At 43.8% G+C, this 18,923-nt stretch overlaps 1 protein-coding gene across 1 annotated transcript; it reads right to left on the bottom strand.

Moving 5' to 3' along the window:
• Window positions 1-1,566: 1,566 nt before the first annotated feature.
• Window positions 1,567-12,132, bottom strand: LOC115636200 (alpha-1-acid glycoprotein 1-like). Its single transcript, XM_030536011.1, has 6 exons — window positions 12,019-12,132; window positions 10,744-10,886; window positions 9,224-9,297; window positions 8,436-8,549; window positions 4,908-5,011; window positions 1,567-1,638 (listed from the first exon to the last, which is right to left on the bottom strand). The coding sequence occupies exons 1-6, from the start codon at window positions 12,130-12,132 to the stop codon at window positions 1,567-1,569; spliced, it is 621 nt and encodes a 206-aa protein (XP_030391871.1).
• Window positions 12,133-18,923: the final 6,791 nt, after the last annotated feature.

Raw genomic sequence — 18,923 nt, 5'->3', positions numbered from 1 at the left:
GCTTTTGCAGTTGCAATCAGCTGAGGCACTTGAGTTAGAATTCCCTAGATTGGATCCTCTAGTCTAAAGGCTGGTGGCAATTACCAGTGGAGTGTGTTACTGAGTTAATGGTCTCCTGTTGGGCACTCAGAGCCAAACTCTGACCTTTTGGGGCATGGTGCTAAGCCAGCCTGTCACAGTCTGGTAGAGGTGTGTTTTTAATTGTGGGACTGTCCCTGAGATCATGAGGGGCACATCTGAGAGATGATAACCTCTACAATTCCATTTTCACTATAGGAACCACTCATGACACCTATTCTGCCTCTCCCCTGTTGAGGGAAATGAAGGAACAAAACTGATTGAAATCGCAGTGCTCACTAAATACCTACCAACCTAGAACTAGGAGGGATTAGCTCCGGGGAGAGGGGATTTACTTTCTACTCCACCTCTTCCTTGCATTTCTTATGATCTTCCTCCTCTTTGAGATGAAACAGGTTAGTTAAAGCTGGACTGAACTGGAACTAAGGCAATCTGAGTTCAATTCCTGGCTGTCACAGGTGAGTCACTCCATGGTGAGTCATTTAATCTGTACATTTTAGTTGGCTCAAGAACAATAAAACTTCCCCACTTGATAGGGCTGTGACATTACATTAATGAACTGATGTGAGGTGTTTATGTAAGGCTGCCCAGGGGTTCTCTGGGAAAGCCTGTAATAAAGAGCTCTACAGAAGGGACACTGGTACTTGATCATTTCTGGTTTTGGTATGCTGGAGTTACTGGGAATCAGGCTGCTCATGACATCCCACCTCTCAAAACAATTCCACTTCTGAATGATGGAACCCCCACTGGTGTAGGCTCAGAGATCTGACATGGTCACTGTGTTTGCTAACAGTGATCAGCCAGTTTCCCTGGCCCATTCTACTAGGACCTTGAAATGGGCAAACATCCTTTGGAGCTGGGATTCTAAATCACATCTACAAGTTTTAGAAAGGAATTTCATAGGAACAGATAACTAATTCTAGTAGCCAAGTCTGTGACTAGGTAAGCTTCAATTTTACACTTCCGCCTGATGTACACTATCCAGCTGTTTTAAAGGAAAACAGAAATGAGGCTTTTTCCCTGTGTATTAACATCAGCTGTGCCTTCCAGCAGTTATTGGTACAGTGCCCTCTTCTGGTGATCACAACATTGAGTGATATCAATGCAGTTCCACAGTGGAGAACTGAATGTTAAAACTGCCTTCTGTTTCCCATTTGGTGCTGTTGAACCACCAGTGTAAAACTCAGTGCTTTGAGCCAGCAATGAATAAATGTCCAAGTTTTGTGATGGTTTGCAACCATGGTTACTGCCATTTCTCCAGCATGTGGAAAGTTGGCCTATTAACTGTCTGTTTATTTGCAAATAACTAGGCAAATCAAAACTAGCTGTGATCTCTCCTCACTAAACCCTGATCTATCTAGTAGAGCAACTCCTCTGATTGATGATGCATCAACAATACACAACAGAAATAATAAGGAAAACTTTTATTTGCTGCAGAGGTGAAGTGGTCAGTTGCTGATGTCCAGCTCTGCTAGCTTCAGAGTTATCCTAGTACTGTAGCTGGGGTCGTCTTGCCTGGGGAATCGTTTGTTTGGTTTCTTTCATTTGGCATAGCTCTTTCTGAGAAAAATATGCAGCGAATACAATTGATGTCAGTATGGCACCAACAGGAGAGAATTCTCCAGAGCAACAGGATCACTTTCTTTTCTTTGTGTTTTGCTCAGCAATAAATTAACCCCCCAAAGGAACTAAGTCACCCTGTTGGGAGAAACTGGGCCTGTGTTAATTGTGTGCTTTACCCATGGTTAATACTGTTACTGTAGCTGTAACCTCTCCTACACCATTCCCTGGATTCTGCTGATCTATGATCATACAACTTTTTTTTTTTCTGGATGGGATTAGAACTACAGCTAATAGTTCTTCTAAATCTGTAATATAAAGTAGGAACTATATGTAACAACAGTAATGCTATGCTGTGACCTGTAGGTTAAGCATGCCCTAAAGTGAGTATGGGAAAACTAGATGAATTAAAATGGGTGAAATCCCTTTTAGAAGCTCAAGTAATTAGGTAAAAAGTTGTACTCTTAAGAGGTACTGAAGTGAAATCCTCTGTCAACACATTTATTTAACTATGTTAATATTGATGCCCTAGATTGAAAATGTAACATCTTAAAATGTGTTTTGCTTGTCACTACTTCTGCTCTGCTCACTTGCATTTCTTTCAGCCTGGCCAAGAAAAATCAAAGAAATCAGTCTTAGTTTTGGTGTAGTCACTTTCACTTTTAAATTCTTAAGGCTGCAAAGGTTTTAGGTCTCAGACTCTGCAGGGGAATCTTTCTTTCTTTGAAATCATCTGTGCATCAGAATTTTGAAAGAACAAGACTGACCTGGACTATTCTATTGGTTTTTCTAAAACTTCTGATTTTTACCAGAACTTAAATTTGGTCCAAATGTAGGGTTGTCCCTTTAAGTTTGCAGCAACCCATAATTAGCTTGTTGGGAACAAGTAGCTACCTCCAGGTGATTGCAAATTGGCTTATAGGGAGAGCTGGCTGCTCAAAGGGGAAAGAAGGAGCAAATCTAGACAGGCTTCAGGTTGTCTGTTCTTTCTAGAATTCTGTTCAATTTAGCAGTGGCAATTGTTTCAAAGCTTTACTTTCAGTAGTTTGTTTTCCTTTGACCTTACTTGTCATATGAAAGTGTAGGAGATTCCCCATGAGAAATTCATCTGTTGCTCTGGTGTGGAAGTACTCAAATTCTCTCTGGGACTAGGCTTTCTCTACTAACCTCTAAGTGGTGAGCTGCCTAATGAGACCACCTGAAGCTGGATTCAAGTACTGATTAGGAACAGATATTTCTGAAGAAGCAGAGGAGATGGCACCTGTTCATATATGGTAAGAGTTATCCCTGCACCACCATTTTGTCTGGAAAAGAATGTATGCCTGCCAGGACTATAAAATTACCTAGAGACCTTAGTTGTTTGGACATAAGCTTCTGAACCTGGTGTGTGTATAAAATAAAACAGGAAAAGGGTCTGGCTCTACTGTCTTGAGCTATGTTCTTATCAACTCTTTCAAATTCCAGCACCCTTGAGCTATTTCTTGAATGAGAGACCTAGAAAAACCCAAACTTTTATAGGAAGTGGGGCTGGTCATTCAGTAGGGACAGGGAGTGCTCTTCCTTTGGAGTCTGTACTGAAGGAATGCTTTGGAATACAAATGGGGGCAGGAGTGTGGATGCTGCGCTGTTGAAGAGTTTTGTCGTTCAGCTGACACTTTCTGCCAGATCCAGATTGAGATCTGTAGCTTTTAGCTAAATTCTGGACTGAACAACTTTTTCTGGCTAAATTAGCTCCTGTAGGATCAGGTAGCTTTGGTGTTCTTCATTTATGTCCTAAACTAGGGTTTTTTCAAATTTTTGGGGCTCAGGATGCATTTGTAAATGTTTATGGCCTATTGTGACCCAATAAATAGTCTGGGGTGGAGGCCCTGGAACTGATCCATAACTAGACATTTTAGGGCCTGGGGTGAGAAAGCACCCTGATTTTTTTTTCCAGTTATTTCCCTCCCTTGATAGGCTGGGTGGCCCGCTTAGGAGAGTAAGGTGGAGGTGGCACTCTCCCTGAGCCGGGGCTGGCCTGACAGAGCTGCCCTTGTGGTTTTGTACCCTGAGTGGCTGCCCCACTTGTCCCACCTGGGTTACGGCCCTGCCCTGGGGTGGTTTTGGTCAGATCCTGCCCCTGGGTGGGAGGGGTCCTGCCTGGCACTCACCCCACAATGGCAGCTCGTGTGTTGTGGGGCTGGCTGGGCTTGACTCTCCGCTTCAGGTATTGCAACCTCTGGGCTTACAGTGCTGCTTAGGTTTGATCCCTCCCGCCTTCTGACTGGACCAAAGTTGTGTGAGTGGACTTGTGACCTGCCTCATGGGGTTGCAGTGCCACTCACTTAAATGTGGCCTACCCAGACTCCTGGGCCAAACCTGAGTGGTGCTGGGACCCCAGAGCTTGCGGTGCCTGGAGCAGGGAGGTGGGCCCAGCCAACTCTGTAGGACAGGAGCTGCCATGTGATCCTTTAAAACATTCTGGTGACCCAATTTTGAGTTCTGACTCATGGGTTGAAGAAACCCTGTTCTAAACTGCTGTGTAGTATAGCTGTGTGCTGTTAGCAGTTGCCATGTTCCTCCCCACAGATGGCTGCATTTTAGTGATAAGTAAGTTGTTCCTTGAATGTGTGGCTTATAAATTATTCTGATATGAATGATACTATAAATGTAAGATATTATAGATAATGGAAGGGTGGGTCTGTGGCTATATTCTTTTTGTATTTAATTCCTTATCTGAGGGGGCGGGGAGGTGGTGATTGGGTTTGATCTTTACAAACCACACATTTTTAGTGCCTTGTTGTGTGACTATGCATGTCCATCAGATGAAGATTTGTTTTCTGGGAGTAAAACTTTCAGATGCACCCAAGTCCCATTTTCAAAAGTGATTTAGACACTTAAGAATCTAAATCCCATTGATTTTACAAGGACATTTAGGCTCTTAAATGCCTAGGTCACTTTTAAAAATGGGACTTGGGTGCTTTTGAAAATTTCCCCTGGACTATACATTGCGGTGATCTAAGACTATTCATTTTTTACAAAACTCCTTGTAGCTGAGGCTGGCCCCTTTTATTCCCTCCCAGCTTCTGAGGATTACAATATTGTTGCATTTGAAGAAGTGGGTTTTTACCCACAAGCTTATGCCCAAATAAATCTGTTTGACTTTAAGGTGCCACCAAACTCTTCATTATCTTTGTGGATACAGACTAATATGACACCCCTCAGAATATTGTTGTGTGGCATTGAAGATGGGGCCAAGGATGTTTACCGATCCATAATGAGAACTTTACCTTCTGCCATGGTGCATAAATGATTTCCTCTTCATGAAGACCCAGACATTTAGCATGGTCTCTGAATTCCTCCAACTGAGTTTTACTCATGTTTTGGTTCCGGGCTGTTTTAAAAAGGAAGAAATTGCAGCATTAAATATTAGAGAGCCATTCAGTAGGCTCTCGAAGAATATAATTAGTTTAGGCATAGAATTTCCATGTTCCTTACCTACCCTCCCTGTTTCTTCATTCTCTCTGTTTGACACACTTAACCAGGTTGTCCTAGTAAAAGATTCTCTCTCCTCTCCGTTCATGTCACTTTATCTGTGCTGTGACTGTTAACCCCCACAGGGTATGTATTTATAACACACTTGTAAAGTTGCACTTCTCTAGTGGCTGGTTCATATAGAGGATAACAGTATACTATTGCTGCTAGCTAATGGTGATGCTCCTTTAGCTCGTGTAGCGTAGGGCATAATGCTTAATACATAATTGCTTCAGTGCACCAGAGCTGTGTGGTATATATTTACTGACAAATGAATCCTCTGATCTTTTGTGCTTATCTTAATTGAAAATACATTTTATGGTTTTATAGAAATATAAGTTTTACAAGGCACCTAATAATCCCTTTGTTAAAATGTGTGCTTCCCACATTTAGCCTATAACTCTTTATCTGCAGCTTTTCTGTCACCGGTGCTCTTCTTGCTGAACAGTGAATCAGAAGTGAACTTCCAAAGCTACTTAAACCCACCATCAGAGCTTCATTTGGGCTAATATGGCTGGAGAGCCTGAATGCAGCTCAGAGGGGCATGACTGTTACTGGCTTGGTGGGTGTAATCCCATTCTTGGATGCTCGAGAGCGGGAAGAACAACTCCCACTTTTCTCCTCAGCTTGGGCATGTGGTGCTCCCCCTCCTCCTTGTTCTGGTGCAATGGGGGTTCTGTCTGTTATGAGATACTTTAACTGCTGCCCATTCTTCATGGTCCTGAGGGACACAGAACTAGAACAATGGGCACTTCAGCCTGCTTGCTATGTGACCCGACCCAGACCTACCAGCTGGGGAAGCCCTGTCCTCGGTGGTCCCTGGTGATTTCATTCCCCCTTCATGGAGGCAGGCAGGTGGCTCACCTGGCCCTCCCTACTACAGAGCTTTTATGAAGGGAAAGGCCCACACACACACTCCCAGATTTCTGACAACTTGGCTTAGTAAATTGCTGGACTGAATCCCAGCCATGTCTCGGGGTTGCATAGGCTCTGGGTGAGTTTTTCCCCTCAGCACCGCTTCTTCTGAGGTGCCCCCCTCCCCTGCTGGCTACAGAGAGAAGGCAGGGGGCCTGTGCCTCCTGTTCCATCCTCCCTGCCCCACTTGTCAGTGCTTGGCTGTCTCTGTGGGCACTAGATTGCAGTTTCCTCTCTCACAGCTCAGTCAGCCTTGAGCCCCACTCCCTCAGGCAGGACTGAGAACACAGGCACCATCTCAGCAGCTGACTCTAGGCAGTGGTTCTTCAGCCCGTCCCTCCCATTCCCCCAAACCACCCCAGCAGAAAAGGAGCCAGGCAGGACTGGAGAGGCTGGCTTCAGTGGCTAGTGACGCTCCCCCTCTGTTACGGGAACACAAGAGCGTCCAACTCTCACGATATTTGGTATTTGTGTTTCTTGTGAATATTGCCCTTGCGGTGATTTGGCTGCCATCTTCCATTACTCTCAGTAGGATGGAGGCCATAGGCTTCTCTCAGTCAAGATGGCTGCCATTCTCCCTCAGTTTCTGTATGTGGAATTGAGGCTGCCCTGTCAAGATTGTTACCATATCTTCTTATTTTCACTGAGATTGAAGCTGGGCTGCACACTAGGAAGATGGCCACTCTAAGGGATCTAGGATTGGGCATGTGGGCAGGAGGCGGCAAGAGACTGAGGAGGGGGGTGCAGAGAGAGAGTGAGTGTGTGGGAGGACACGGGGGGAAGGGGGAGCCAGAAAGAGGGAAACAGACAGGGGAGGTCAGTATAAGGATGAGAATGGGACAGAAGATGGACGGAGAACGTGGGTGGGACAGGAAGGGAAATGGGAGGAGATGGAGAGGGATAGCATGGCATCCCCTCTCACCCCAAGCAATAGGATCTGAGGTAAGTGGAGTTCACTTCTAAACAGCTTTTGGTGTACACAGTGTGGTGGGAGAAAATGGCATCTTAGCTGCACATTTTTGCTTTAGGATTGGTACCCCAAATCAGGATTTGTAGCCCAAGGAAACCCACTGTACACTAAAGAGCCCCAGGCGATGGATTCCATTTGTTCACCCCATGGGCTGACAGGATGTCTCCTAATGTAAAAATTGTAGGTCACTGGCAGCCAGCAGAGGGCCATCTTGTGCCAGCATTGCTGAGGTGTCCAGAATGTTCCGCAGTGCTCGGCTGATCCCTTCCCTTCCCTTCCCGAACGCAGTCAACTAAGGTTCTCCCGAGTGACAGCCCCAGTGCTGGTCCAAGCACCAAATTACACTTGGGCATTGCTCTCTAAGGGCCCATATCCGTCACTTGTTCTCCAGTGTCACTTCTGTTAATCATAAAGGCACCCGCTGTAAGTGGTGGTTGGGACTGCCATTATTGTCTGTGCTTGCAAGTTCCCTGTGACTTGCTGAGGGATAAATATTACACAAAGTGCTCGGGGTCCTTCGGCAGTTCTCTGACTGCTCTGGAGGAGTGTGGCACTCTTTGGAAAGTGCTGGGACATTTTTCCTTATGTAGTTGCTTCTGAGCTGGAAGGAGTATAGAGAAGTTCTACCTTGTGGAGTAGTAGAGTGATCTAGTTGGTGAGGGGGCTTTAAGTTTCAGTCTTGCCAACCCCAAGTGTGAAAAAATAATGAATTAGGCCACTTGAAATCATGAAATTGGCTTACAATCACGTGCTTTTACAAAACCAATACATTTTGATTTTTTTTTTGTGTGGAATTCTGGTTTTTGAAACTGCAGGGTGCACTTGGGTCATATTTTCAAGCTTTTCTTTGCGACTGTGATGGCTACAAACTTTTTTTTAAATGAAAGCTGTGATTTTTAGATATTCCTGTAACTCCAGGAGCTGGGGCTTCAAGAAAACTGCCAAATATCATGAGTGCTGGCAACACTGAAAATTCTGATGTTGTTTTATTATATGGGGGTGAAGCTTCTTTTAGGGATCTGAGGCAAAAATCCATCTGGGGATTGGTCCTGCTTTGAGCAGGGGGTTGGACTAGATGACCTCTTATGTTCCTTCCAATCCTGATATTCTATTATTCTGGTCCCTTTCCCCACTTAAAATTAACAGAAGGGAGGGATAGCTGAGTGGTTTGAGCATTGGCCTGCTAAAGCCAGGGTTGTGAGTTCAATCCTTGAGGGGGCTTAGGGATATGGGGCAAAAATCAGTGCTTGGTCCTGCTAGCAAAGGCAGGGGGCTGGACTCAATCACCTTTTGGGGTCCCTTCCATTTCTATGAGAGAGCTATATCTCCATATATTTATATTTATTCTTCATACCCCCCGCTCACAGCTTCAAGTTATTTTATAATGGGGTTTGCATACCATAAAGATACAATCCTGTGTAGTTCTTTTCCTCCTTATGCAGCTGGTATTGAATAAGGAAAATTTCTTCTGAACTGCTGTTCATGAGCTTCCCCATGGTGCGCTGGTTCTTGGCTTCGCGAGAACACAATCAGGAGTTGGGGAGTAGGTAGTAAGAATATTAAATTCAACCCAATTCTGTGTAACAAGACCCAGTATAAACCTGCAAGAATTGCTAATATTGGACAGTGAGTTTATTGGTCTGATTATAGATGAATACATGTTTTGCTAACATCTGCTCAGGGATCTGATCACGTGTAGAAGAGTCCTATCCTGACGTAGTTTCTTCTGTAGGGCCCACTCCAACTCCTAGCAGTTCAATACAAGTTGGAGGCCTTTAGTTTTTTGGTCATCTTTTAGATAATGGCTTGGGATTTTAAGGAGTCAAAGATGCCTGGCTCTCGTCCTAACATGGATGTATGCAACTGGCTCATGATTGATTCCTTGGTGTTTTCAGCTATAAATGGTTGTGCATGGCTCTCTGACTGCTATCTTATTTCTCTGAGTATGGTGCAAAGAACTGCCCCAATGAGGAGGGGATCATTCCAAGGGGGAATCTGTCCCTCAAGTTCTCGGTGGGTTCAGTCACCTGATTTCCCCCCTGTACTGAGGCTTCAAATGTGCAATGAGATGTATCCGAGAAACTAATATATAAACTCCTGACTGCCCACCCCCATCCATTTGCCTTCCTCTATTTAGATAATGATGCCTCAGTGTGCTCTGCTTCCCTCTTGGAATCAGATTCTTACCATACTTGATCAGTGTGGCATTATTGATAGAGACTTCAAGGTAAGTTGAGTTGCTTGAGAGACATTTGTCCCTGCTAAAGAGAGAGAGAGAGAGAGAGGGTGAACAGGCTATAACTAGAGAGGTGAGGTTAAGGATTCTGCTGTCTTGAGACACTTGGAGGCAAATTCTTCCATTAGAGTAGCGAGAGAGTAGTTTTTAAGGTCAGAAGGTACCATTATTAGATCACCTAGCCTTACCTCCTGTATAACACCAGTCAGAGAATTTCATCCAGTTACCCCTGCATTGAGCCTCGTAACTTGTTTGACAAAAGTATATTTTGTTAGATAGGTGTCCAGTCTTGACATGAAGACATCAAGACATGGAGAGTCCACCACTTCCCTTGGTAGTTTGTTCCACGGGTTAATCACCTTCACTTTGTTTAAAAAAAAAAAAAGGGGGGGAGGGGCATGGCTTATTACTAATTTGAATTTCCTGGCTTTGACTTCCAGCCACTGGTTCTTGTTATACCCTTCTCTGATAGATTAAAGATTCCTTCAGTGCCTAGTATTTTCTCCCCAGGAAGGCACTTATATAAATTGATGGGAGCTACATGCCTTCATATAGCTCCTAGTGTCTGTGTGTATTACATACACTGGTGTATTGTGCGGTACATTGGTACACTTATACAAAGTATAAATACTGCAGGGAACTCAGGATATGCACAGTTTCTTCTACCTCCTCTGTCTCTCATATGTGAAACAGAAGAGAGTTTAGTGCCAGACTGATGGCCTCTGTCTATCCACAGGTCAGGGTGAGCACAAGCAACTGAGGAGAGTTGGGCAAACATGAAGAGGTCCTGCCAGGACCATGATAGAACCTGCTGCTTGGAGAGGAGAGATTCAATCTGCAGAGGCCGGCACAAAGCAAGGCAGAGAGGGGGCTGCAATGCATGGCTCGTGGTACAGCCCAATGCTTATAGGTAAGTTTTCACTGTGCATGAACATTCATGGTCTGGCATATACAGCATAAGCAGGCAGGGGACAGTCTGGTACATTAAAATAGATGCAGGTTACCTAGCGAGAGACTGATTAGGAGAGCAAGAAAGAATCCAACCTGGCTGCAGGAACCATGGGAGAGGTCAGAAAAACCAAGGGAAAGGGGGGAAAAAAACAAACAAACCCCAAAACCAATAGATTCCAAGGCTAGAAGGGACCATTGAGATCATCTAGTTTGACTTGCTGTGTAACACAAGCCATACAGCTTCCCTCAAATAATAAGATGGTGGAACTAAATTAAACTCTTGTAGTGCTGTTAGTAGGAGGCTTAGTCAGACATGAGCTAGTGAGGGAAGACAGAGACATACAAATCACTGGGAAAAAATTTCATAGAGAAACTTTTATCAAATGTTCCCTTGTTCCCTCTTTGTTCAGGTGATGCTAATTGAAACCTTGTGCTGAAAAGTCTATGGAGTAAGGGGGGAAATAGGTGCACAGATGGACAAAGGGAAGAAGAGGAGGCATTGAAGAGTGAACAGCCTTACACTGTGATATGCTGGTTGATGAGTAACTCCTGCTCCTGCTCAGTAGGGTTCACATCAAGATAACCATTATCTATCAGCACCATTTCCAGCAGGTGAAAGGGGAACTGTGAAGCACCAGCTATGTAGAACCATTTCCCCAGGAGCTGTGAAGATAAAGGGGGCAGGGGAGGAGACTAGAATAAGGGACTCTTATGAAGTTCCAAGAGGGAAAATGAATGACTTGTCTTTACAGTGACAAGTCTTGCTCTCACATTCTGCAGTAGTACTGCGCTTTGCCCCTGTCAGGTTCTCACTAAAACTAGCAAGAATAGCCAAAAAGAGAGAGAGAAACAGAATTCTTTACAGTGGATAAAAATATTGAATGTGTTGATTTTTCTAAGGTGGCTTTTGGTTTCTGTTTTTTTCCCCCTTTCACCCTTCTGTCCAGGGCCATCTCCAGGCACCAGCTTATCAAGCAGGTGCTTGGGGCGGCAACTCTGGAGCAGGGCTGCACTTCAAGGTATTCGGCGGAGGGTCCCTCACTCCCGCTCGGAGTGAAAGACCTCCCGCTGAATTGCCGCAGATTGCGATTGCGACTTTTTTTTTGTTGTTTTTTTGGTTTTGGCTGCTTGGGGCGGCAAAACCCCTGGAGCTGGCCCTGCTTCTGTCACTTTTAAATGGTCAGTGAAGTCACATTGTGGGATTTGTTTTGCATTAAAACTTTAACTTCTTTTGGAAACTTTTCAAGATTTTGAAATATAATCCCAGGGGAATTTAGTGGGGGGAGAAGAGAATGGGCTATTACAAAACCCAACGGGACTGAACATATTTATGAATATGTCACAACATATATGGATACTTTCCCATTTTGCATCAGGTTTACTACCAGCTAATATTTGCTATTTATATAGTGACATAATATAGTACTTAAGTACTTACAGTAGTGGTATATTTTGGTGGCAAATGTACTTGAATTCAGTGTTTGCTAGGTAGGGAAGTATTCTCCATATTTTACAAATAGAGAAACTGAGGCACAGAAGATGCATAGATAGTTTGTTGTAGAGACAAGAAGAGAATCCAGGTTTCCTGATTCCTAATCCTGTACTTTAATCTTTTTATCTTGGGTTTTATATCTGAGAGAGTATTATATTGTGATGTAAACTGTGTGTGCTTCACCAACATAAGACCCAAATATCTTTGTGGATGGTTCCCACTGCCTAGTTCCTTCCTGGTCATTGCATGTAATTGGAGTGTAATCATCAAAAGAAGTAAGACCCACTGCAGGGCTTTTCTTACCTTGGATGCTGTAGTGTTGTCTGGGATTTGTGGAAGCAGGAGTTCACAGTGCAGGGGCATAGCGTTGAGGAGATGCGCTAAGCTGAGAACCATAACGATGCAGGCTAGTGCCATGGCTTCTCTTCAAGGGAGATGAGAGAGTGTGGGATGAATCCCTCTCACTGCAACGTCTCAACTGGGGAATCTGTGTATAGAGATTTCTGTGCAACTGTTGAATTGTCCAGTTGTGTCAGGACAAATCTGCTAAGTGCATGTATCAGAGACAGCCTGCTTAGCATTTGTGTGGAGATGAAGCAATGATGTACCTTTCCAGGAAATTGCTCAGATAAAAGATGCATTGTTTGCACTGCAGTCAGAGCTTTAATTTGGCATGAACACTGACTTTGAGCTAATGCATGTGACGTGCTACTTTAAGATGGTTGTCTGAAATGTACCTCTGAGGGTCTTTGGCTGCACTGCAAAAAGGACGTTGGTATCATGCATTGCAACAGTGAGTGGGCCCCATTACACGTGCACACAGGCTGCGATAGGCTGAACCCTGGCAGGGCTGAAACTACAGTTCTGTGTCATTACCCTTGCATGTGGCTGACTGGGATTTCCTCCAAAGCACTGAAAAACAGTGACCCAGTACCTGTTTTGCATTTTCCAACCCTTGCATATTCCATCCTTGCAGGGTTCTTTTCATCTGTAACCTGCCTGATCCTGCAGTCCTTCCTCGCACTGCTCATGTGTGAAACACACACACATGCTGCAGGATGAGGCCATTGGATTATACCCACCCAACCAGTTCAAAGCTGCAATATATAAAAATTAAAAACTTTATTAACTGAGAGATTCTATAATGATTCGTCCCCCCCATTTTAGTCCTTCCGTGAAATCCAGGGGGTCAGTCTGTAGTGGTTCTGGTGATGAGTGGGGCAGCAATGCAGTATAAACACAGAATGCATCTCTGGCTGTGCGTATTGGAAGGGATGCGTAATCAAATCAAAGCTCTGCAGCAAACATTTTTGCAACTGGAAGTCTATTGGCTATTTGACACTGATTTCCCATCCTGCTCCTCCATTTTCTTCCCATTGCTAAATCGCTACCTGGATGTAGGACAAAGTGAAACCTTCAAAGCCAAAGAAAACTCTGCTGTCCATAGAAGTTGTGGGGTGTGTGAAATTTCTGGTGACAAAGTTTTGAGTTCTCAATTCTCTAGGGGGTAGGGAAACTGAGGCACACAGGGACTGATACTTACTCAAAGTCAAACAGTAAGTCTGTAGGAGAGGCAGGAATAGTCATAAGCACCAAGTCTCCTGATGTCTTATCTGGTGCCTTGGAATGTTATCCAGGGTTTTATATTTGAGATCTTTGTGATGTAAATTCTGGGAGCTGTGCACCCTGTACATCTAATATGAACACTTTAGTGAACTGTCTTTTCCTTGCAGTTCTTGTCCAGCCTTTGCTTGGATCTGGGATGTAACTGCCAGAAGAAGCATGGCCCTGCATACAGCTTTTCCTACCTCGAATGCTGTGGTGTTATCTGGTATTTGTGGAAGTAGTTTAAAATCCAAAGATTGAGCAGTGAGATGTGCTAAGCAGAGAACAACAGCAATGTAGACCACTGTAGTGCCGGGGCTTCACTTGAAGGGAGGTGGAATAAAATGCTCTGGCTGAAGTTGCTTATCTGGGCACAAGAATCTATTTTATTCACCCTCATATCTATAAAAATCAGCCAGCCTTTTTTGGGGGAATACATCTACCGGACAAATATATATGTAATGGTCTCATGCCACATTGTATTTGGTTAAGTAAGAGGTGTCTTTCTGAGAAATTTCTGTGATTTTTAAAAAAGTATCTTTTGCATTGAATTCTGCACTTTAATTTGGCGTGAAATAGGCAGCTTTGATGTTTTTCATGTTAGCAGATGAAACAAAACTCAGTGTCATACTGCACTTTTCTGTTCTGACTCCAGTCTTCCAAACCTTATAAAGATTTCCAAACATTAAAAAGAGATGAAACTATAAGATTAAAATGTTCCAAAAATGTCAAAGAAGTTAAAATTCAGTTAGTCACCCAAGCAATCTTGACTGTGCCCTGGTAATGATTCCCTAAGAAACTGTGCAGGATGTTGGTAAGATTGTGGTTAACCAGTGCGACTCCCCCAGCAAGTGGATCTCGTGTGTGTAGGCGGTGATGGGCAGAGTCCACATGGAACTGTGGTACTGTTGCAGGCACAGAGGGTGCCGGAGGCAAGCAACAGTGGTTCGTTGCCCAGAGTGCGTAGCGCCAATAAACACACCAGGGTGGAGAAGCAAGCAAAGCTTTTATTTGAGATCTCAAAGCGGTGCTGGGAGACTTAGCATGCCTCAGATCCAGCCCCCTACACAAGCGGCTTCCTCCTTTTATATCCCAGTTGCTTTCTGAGAACTATTTCTTGGTGTCTAGCTGATCTCTCACTCTCCCATTCTTTCCCATCCAGCTGCAGTATCTTTTCTCACTCAATCTTTTGTCTTCCCCCTTCCTCCCCCCTTTCTGCTGCTGAGACATGTATACTGTATCTAAAAGCGATCTTGAAACTTGCTTCAATTTAGCTCCAGTGTGTTACAGCAGGGAACTGACTATTACAATCAGAAAACTAACTGCTGACATTACATTTTTGCAGCTATTAGTACATTAGGTTACACTAGGTTACACAAAGTGTTTAACATGGAGGAACATTGGTTCATTGAGGCCTACAACAGGAGGGCTTCATTGACACTTGTGGTCTACCACCCTTCCGAGTTACCTAGGATTATGCCAGAGTGACACCAACAACTCCTTCCTTTGAGAATACTCAACAAACTTTTGGCTGAGTGTTCTCACATTTAAAGGATAACATGTGATTAAGCTCTAGGGAGCTGGAGTGCTTTATAGCAAGCAAGCAAGAGAAGAGTAACAATACACAACACCACACCAGTGAGCAGGAGGCGAGCAATGCCTCCCCTTTGTCCTCCCCCAGGCTGGGTAACCAGCCCCACAGGGAATCAGAAATAGTGGGTTCCCTTTCCTGGGCTTTCCACTGTTCAAAAGCCTGTTTGGCTGACAGGATGTGCTTGTTAATATCCTGTGCGCTTTCTGGCACATAAGTACAGCATTCATCCCCTATAAGGGCGCACACCCCGCCCTAGGAAGCCACACTTCCACCCAGGAAGTGTCCAAGTATGTCTCCATGATCACAAATCAGATGGTATTCCTGATGCATCTGTAAGGGCAGTGGGCCAAGTCTCGGGTACTCAAGATCACTCCGAATGGCCATCAGCTGGTCATTCAGGAAATCCCGAATTCCTAAACATACTAGATCCCACTGCAATGCCTTCCCAGCCTCAGTTATATTCAATACCATCTTTTCTTGGTGTAGGACTATAATACACCTGTTATTTAACTATTCTCAGGTACTGTCAAAAGGCATTCCCATTAATAGCATACATTATTAGTCACTGGAATGGTTTCAATACGGGTAAAATTTCTAGTAGCAGAACAAACTCTTTGGGTACTTGTTATTTAAAATCCAATTAGAGAGAGCTATATATGCTGAAGGATTTATCCAAAACACAGGGCGCAGCCTGTAGAATAAAGCCCAAAATCCAATTAATACCACATTCCCAAACATGGGTCCCACAAATGTCCTCCCGCCAGTGTATAATTCTTTGTTTCTTCACCAGGGTCAGTTCTTAATGTCCTTTCTAGTCAGGAATTCCTGGACTTTGGCAATTTCAGTGGAGCGAGTGTTCCTTCTTCTTTTCCAAAACAGTCGTGGTGCAGCATCCCATGGGGGAAGAGGTTACCAGCACATCACCCTGTAATGGTTTTGATTCTTCTAGAAAAATTCAAAGGCACAGTAGATCTGTCAGTTGATAAGGGAGAGGTTACTAGCACTTCACCTTGTACTTTTTCCCTACTGTCCAGAAGGCACAGTGGAGCTAGAAGGTGAAATAGGCTAATCATCAGTAGGAAAATTCTCCCGATGTGGAGGGGTCTTTTTGCAGGGAGAATCCTGGGTCCAAGCAGTCAGTCTTTGGCACTTCACAGCGATGTTGGTAGGTAGCGGGACTTAATAAGCGCCTTTCCAGGGTGGAGCTAGAGCAGTCTTTCATTGGTGGACCTTTACATCAATCCCGTCTCCTGGTTCCAAAGAGTGGCAGGGCTGCTAGGGTCTTTGGGTAACGCTTCTTTACCTGTGAGAAAAGAAACTTAACACATTCCGTTAGTGCCTGGCAGTGTTTTGCAAATCTCATAGCTGCGTGGGCAAATTCAAGCCCTCCTTTTCCTGGTTGTTAGCTAAGTCTTAACTGTGAGCAGTGTCCTTGAATGGAGTCAGTGTCTTATCTATAGCCCGAGCTTGCTATTTTATTTTATTTTTTTCAGTTAATTCATTTTGTTCTTTGTCCTTCTTCCCTTCTTGGCTTCTTTTAACCTGCAAAGGAAACTTTCACTTTTTACTTATACACCTTTTTCCCAACAATGAAGACATAAACATTGTCATTATACAGTACATTAGTCTTATTATTCAATATATGCCATGCATACCCTTTTACTAAAATAACCTTATTACAGAACTTTGGAGCAACAAGCTAGAACAAGCACACCCACTTTGAGGAGTTCATTCAATTCAACCTCTAGTCCAATAGCCTTCCACCATCCCCAGCCCTCTGGCTAGAAATCTGAGGTAGCCAGAAAGATCCCATGTACAATATGGGGAGTGGGTTAACTTTTCATGTCTTTGCTTCCAAAGATTGTTGGTATGCAAATTTTAACAATTTCTTTAATTAACAATTTGGCCAATGAAGCTTCTTTTTCTTACTTAAGCAAATGTATTAGACTTTAGTATATCACCTTCTCCTGATTTATCCAAACACCTTGTATTCCAAAGTTGAATAAAACAAGTATCTGCATTTAACCCTCCTATTTGATTTTAACTAGACTATCCTATGAAAATATTAAACACAACAATTTTGGCCACGAGACAAACACCACAAGACAGGACGTAGAACACAAAACATAATTCCTGTTGTGCCAGTAAATGCATGATACGTTGAATGCTGTTCAGCTGGCATCAGTTTTCTCTGATTATCTGAAAGACAAAAAAAAACAGAGGTCTACCCTTCTAGGCAGACAATCATCACTTAAAATATACAAATACCCTTGCTGACTTCAGGCAAAACAGAGGAATTGCCCCATATTTTCTTGTATTTGTTTCATAGGCAGCCCAGGTTTTTAATTACAATACACTGTATACATTCTTCAGCTAATTCAACTAAATTGTTCATAGCCAAATCAAATGATTGCAATCCAATAATTTCTTTGCCTGAATTTATTTACAAACATTTCACAGACACCAAGAACTTTTTTCTTTAGCATTTTTACAAAGTTCAACTGCTGTTTCCTCCAGCAACTACAGAGTTAACTTCTCACTCTCCCTTAAATCACTTGCTTGTCTCCCAACAGCCACTTTTATCAACTTAAATCACCATTCCAAGTAAGTCCTGGGTATTTGAAATCCCCATGTTTACACTTACTGACTCCTTCCTTCCACTACACCCTTAAAGTTTTCCAACCTGCTTTACAATCTCTCTCTCTGTTGCCTGCCTGCCTGGGCCCGATCCTGCTTTTTTTGCTGAACTGTCCCTTCCGTGGGCACCAACTTTGTTCCACTACCAGTTTAGCTAGGAGGGTGGGCTTCTTAACTAGCCCCCACCCCTCCTGGTCTCTTCCCTTAAACATTCTTACTCACAAGACTACCCGAGTCCTCCTTCATGAGGCTTGTCACCTGGACAAAAACACGTGGCCCATTGGGCAAAGGCCATTTACTTTACATATAATCCAAACCCCTTTAGAGAGTTTACCTAGAGACCCACCCATCTGTCTGCTGACACTTAAACAGAAAAGAGAATTACACAGACCGCAGAGGGAATTACAGTCTAAGCCAGACTTTCCCACTTCTATACACTGACCGCTACAGGGGACGGGACAGAAGGATCTCAATTCAACCTCAGAGCTTCCTTGCACGCATGGCTTCCACTCGGAGGAATTACGAATGAGAGGTTCAGTTCCGCCCACACTCCTAACGTCCAAATGAACAGAGCAGAAAAACAACAGTAACTGGTTAAACAGAACAGAACCAGAACCAAATAGCGTTTCCTTATCCTATTAAGGCTTACTTTTACTCATGCAGTTCTCAACATATAACACCAACAGTACCAAGCAAAGCAAACACAAAATAACAAGGGTAAAACAAATAGATGGTGTAAATTCTGCAGGGCTCCCCCCTTCTTAATTGCTCACCAAACTGTGACAAATTTCTATTACCAATCTATCCCTCATGTCAGGTGATCAGGCTGACACTACAGGATCGTTGGGGGAAGATAAAGAAAACACACCATATAACTGAATTTTAAAGCTTTTTTAATAAAATAATAAAACAACAACGGAAAGTCTTGGGAATGCTCGCACATCACTCAGGAAAATATTAATGCCCCAAGCCTGAAGCCCCTTTCATACTCACACACGTACATCCAGACTGGTCACTTCTGTGTATAATGTTCAGAGAAGGGGGGGAGGTGGACAGGAGATTATCTTTTATACAGCTTGTCCAGAATTTCCAACATGCTTCTGCTCTTGGGAGGGCTGTTCTCTTACACCCTGGAATCTCCTGCGGCGTCTCTTTCAGAGATTCCAGTCCAGGTCGGCTGCCTGTGGCTTCTTTGGTGTCACCAAGCTACACCGACTCCAGGGTCACAAAGGCACACCGTTGGATCTTACTGGACAGTTAAGCTTTGCAATTGTAATCTCAGTTCTGTAACTTGTATTTCCTTTGGTTCACCTCTGTCTATATTTTTTCATTCACAGCCAGCTGGGGCCGAAAGCAGCCCCTCCCTGCACCA

The sequence above is a fragment of the Gopherus evgoodei genome, chromosome 16, assembly GCF_007399415.2.
Source record: "Gopherus evgoodei ecotype Sinaloan lineage chromosome 16, rGopEvg1_v1.p, whole genome shotgun sequence".
Taxonomy (NCBI): Eukaryota; Metazoa; Chordata; order Testudines; family Testudinidae; genus Gopherus; species Gopherus evgoodei.
The sequence above is the reverse complement of the archived record's forward strand: the minus strand, read 5'-3'. Positions and strand labels throughout refer to the sequence as shown.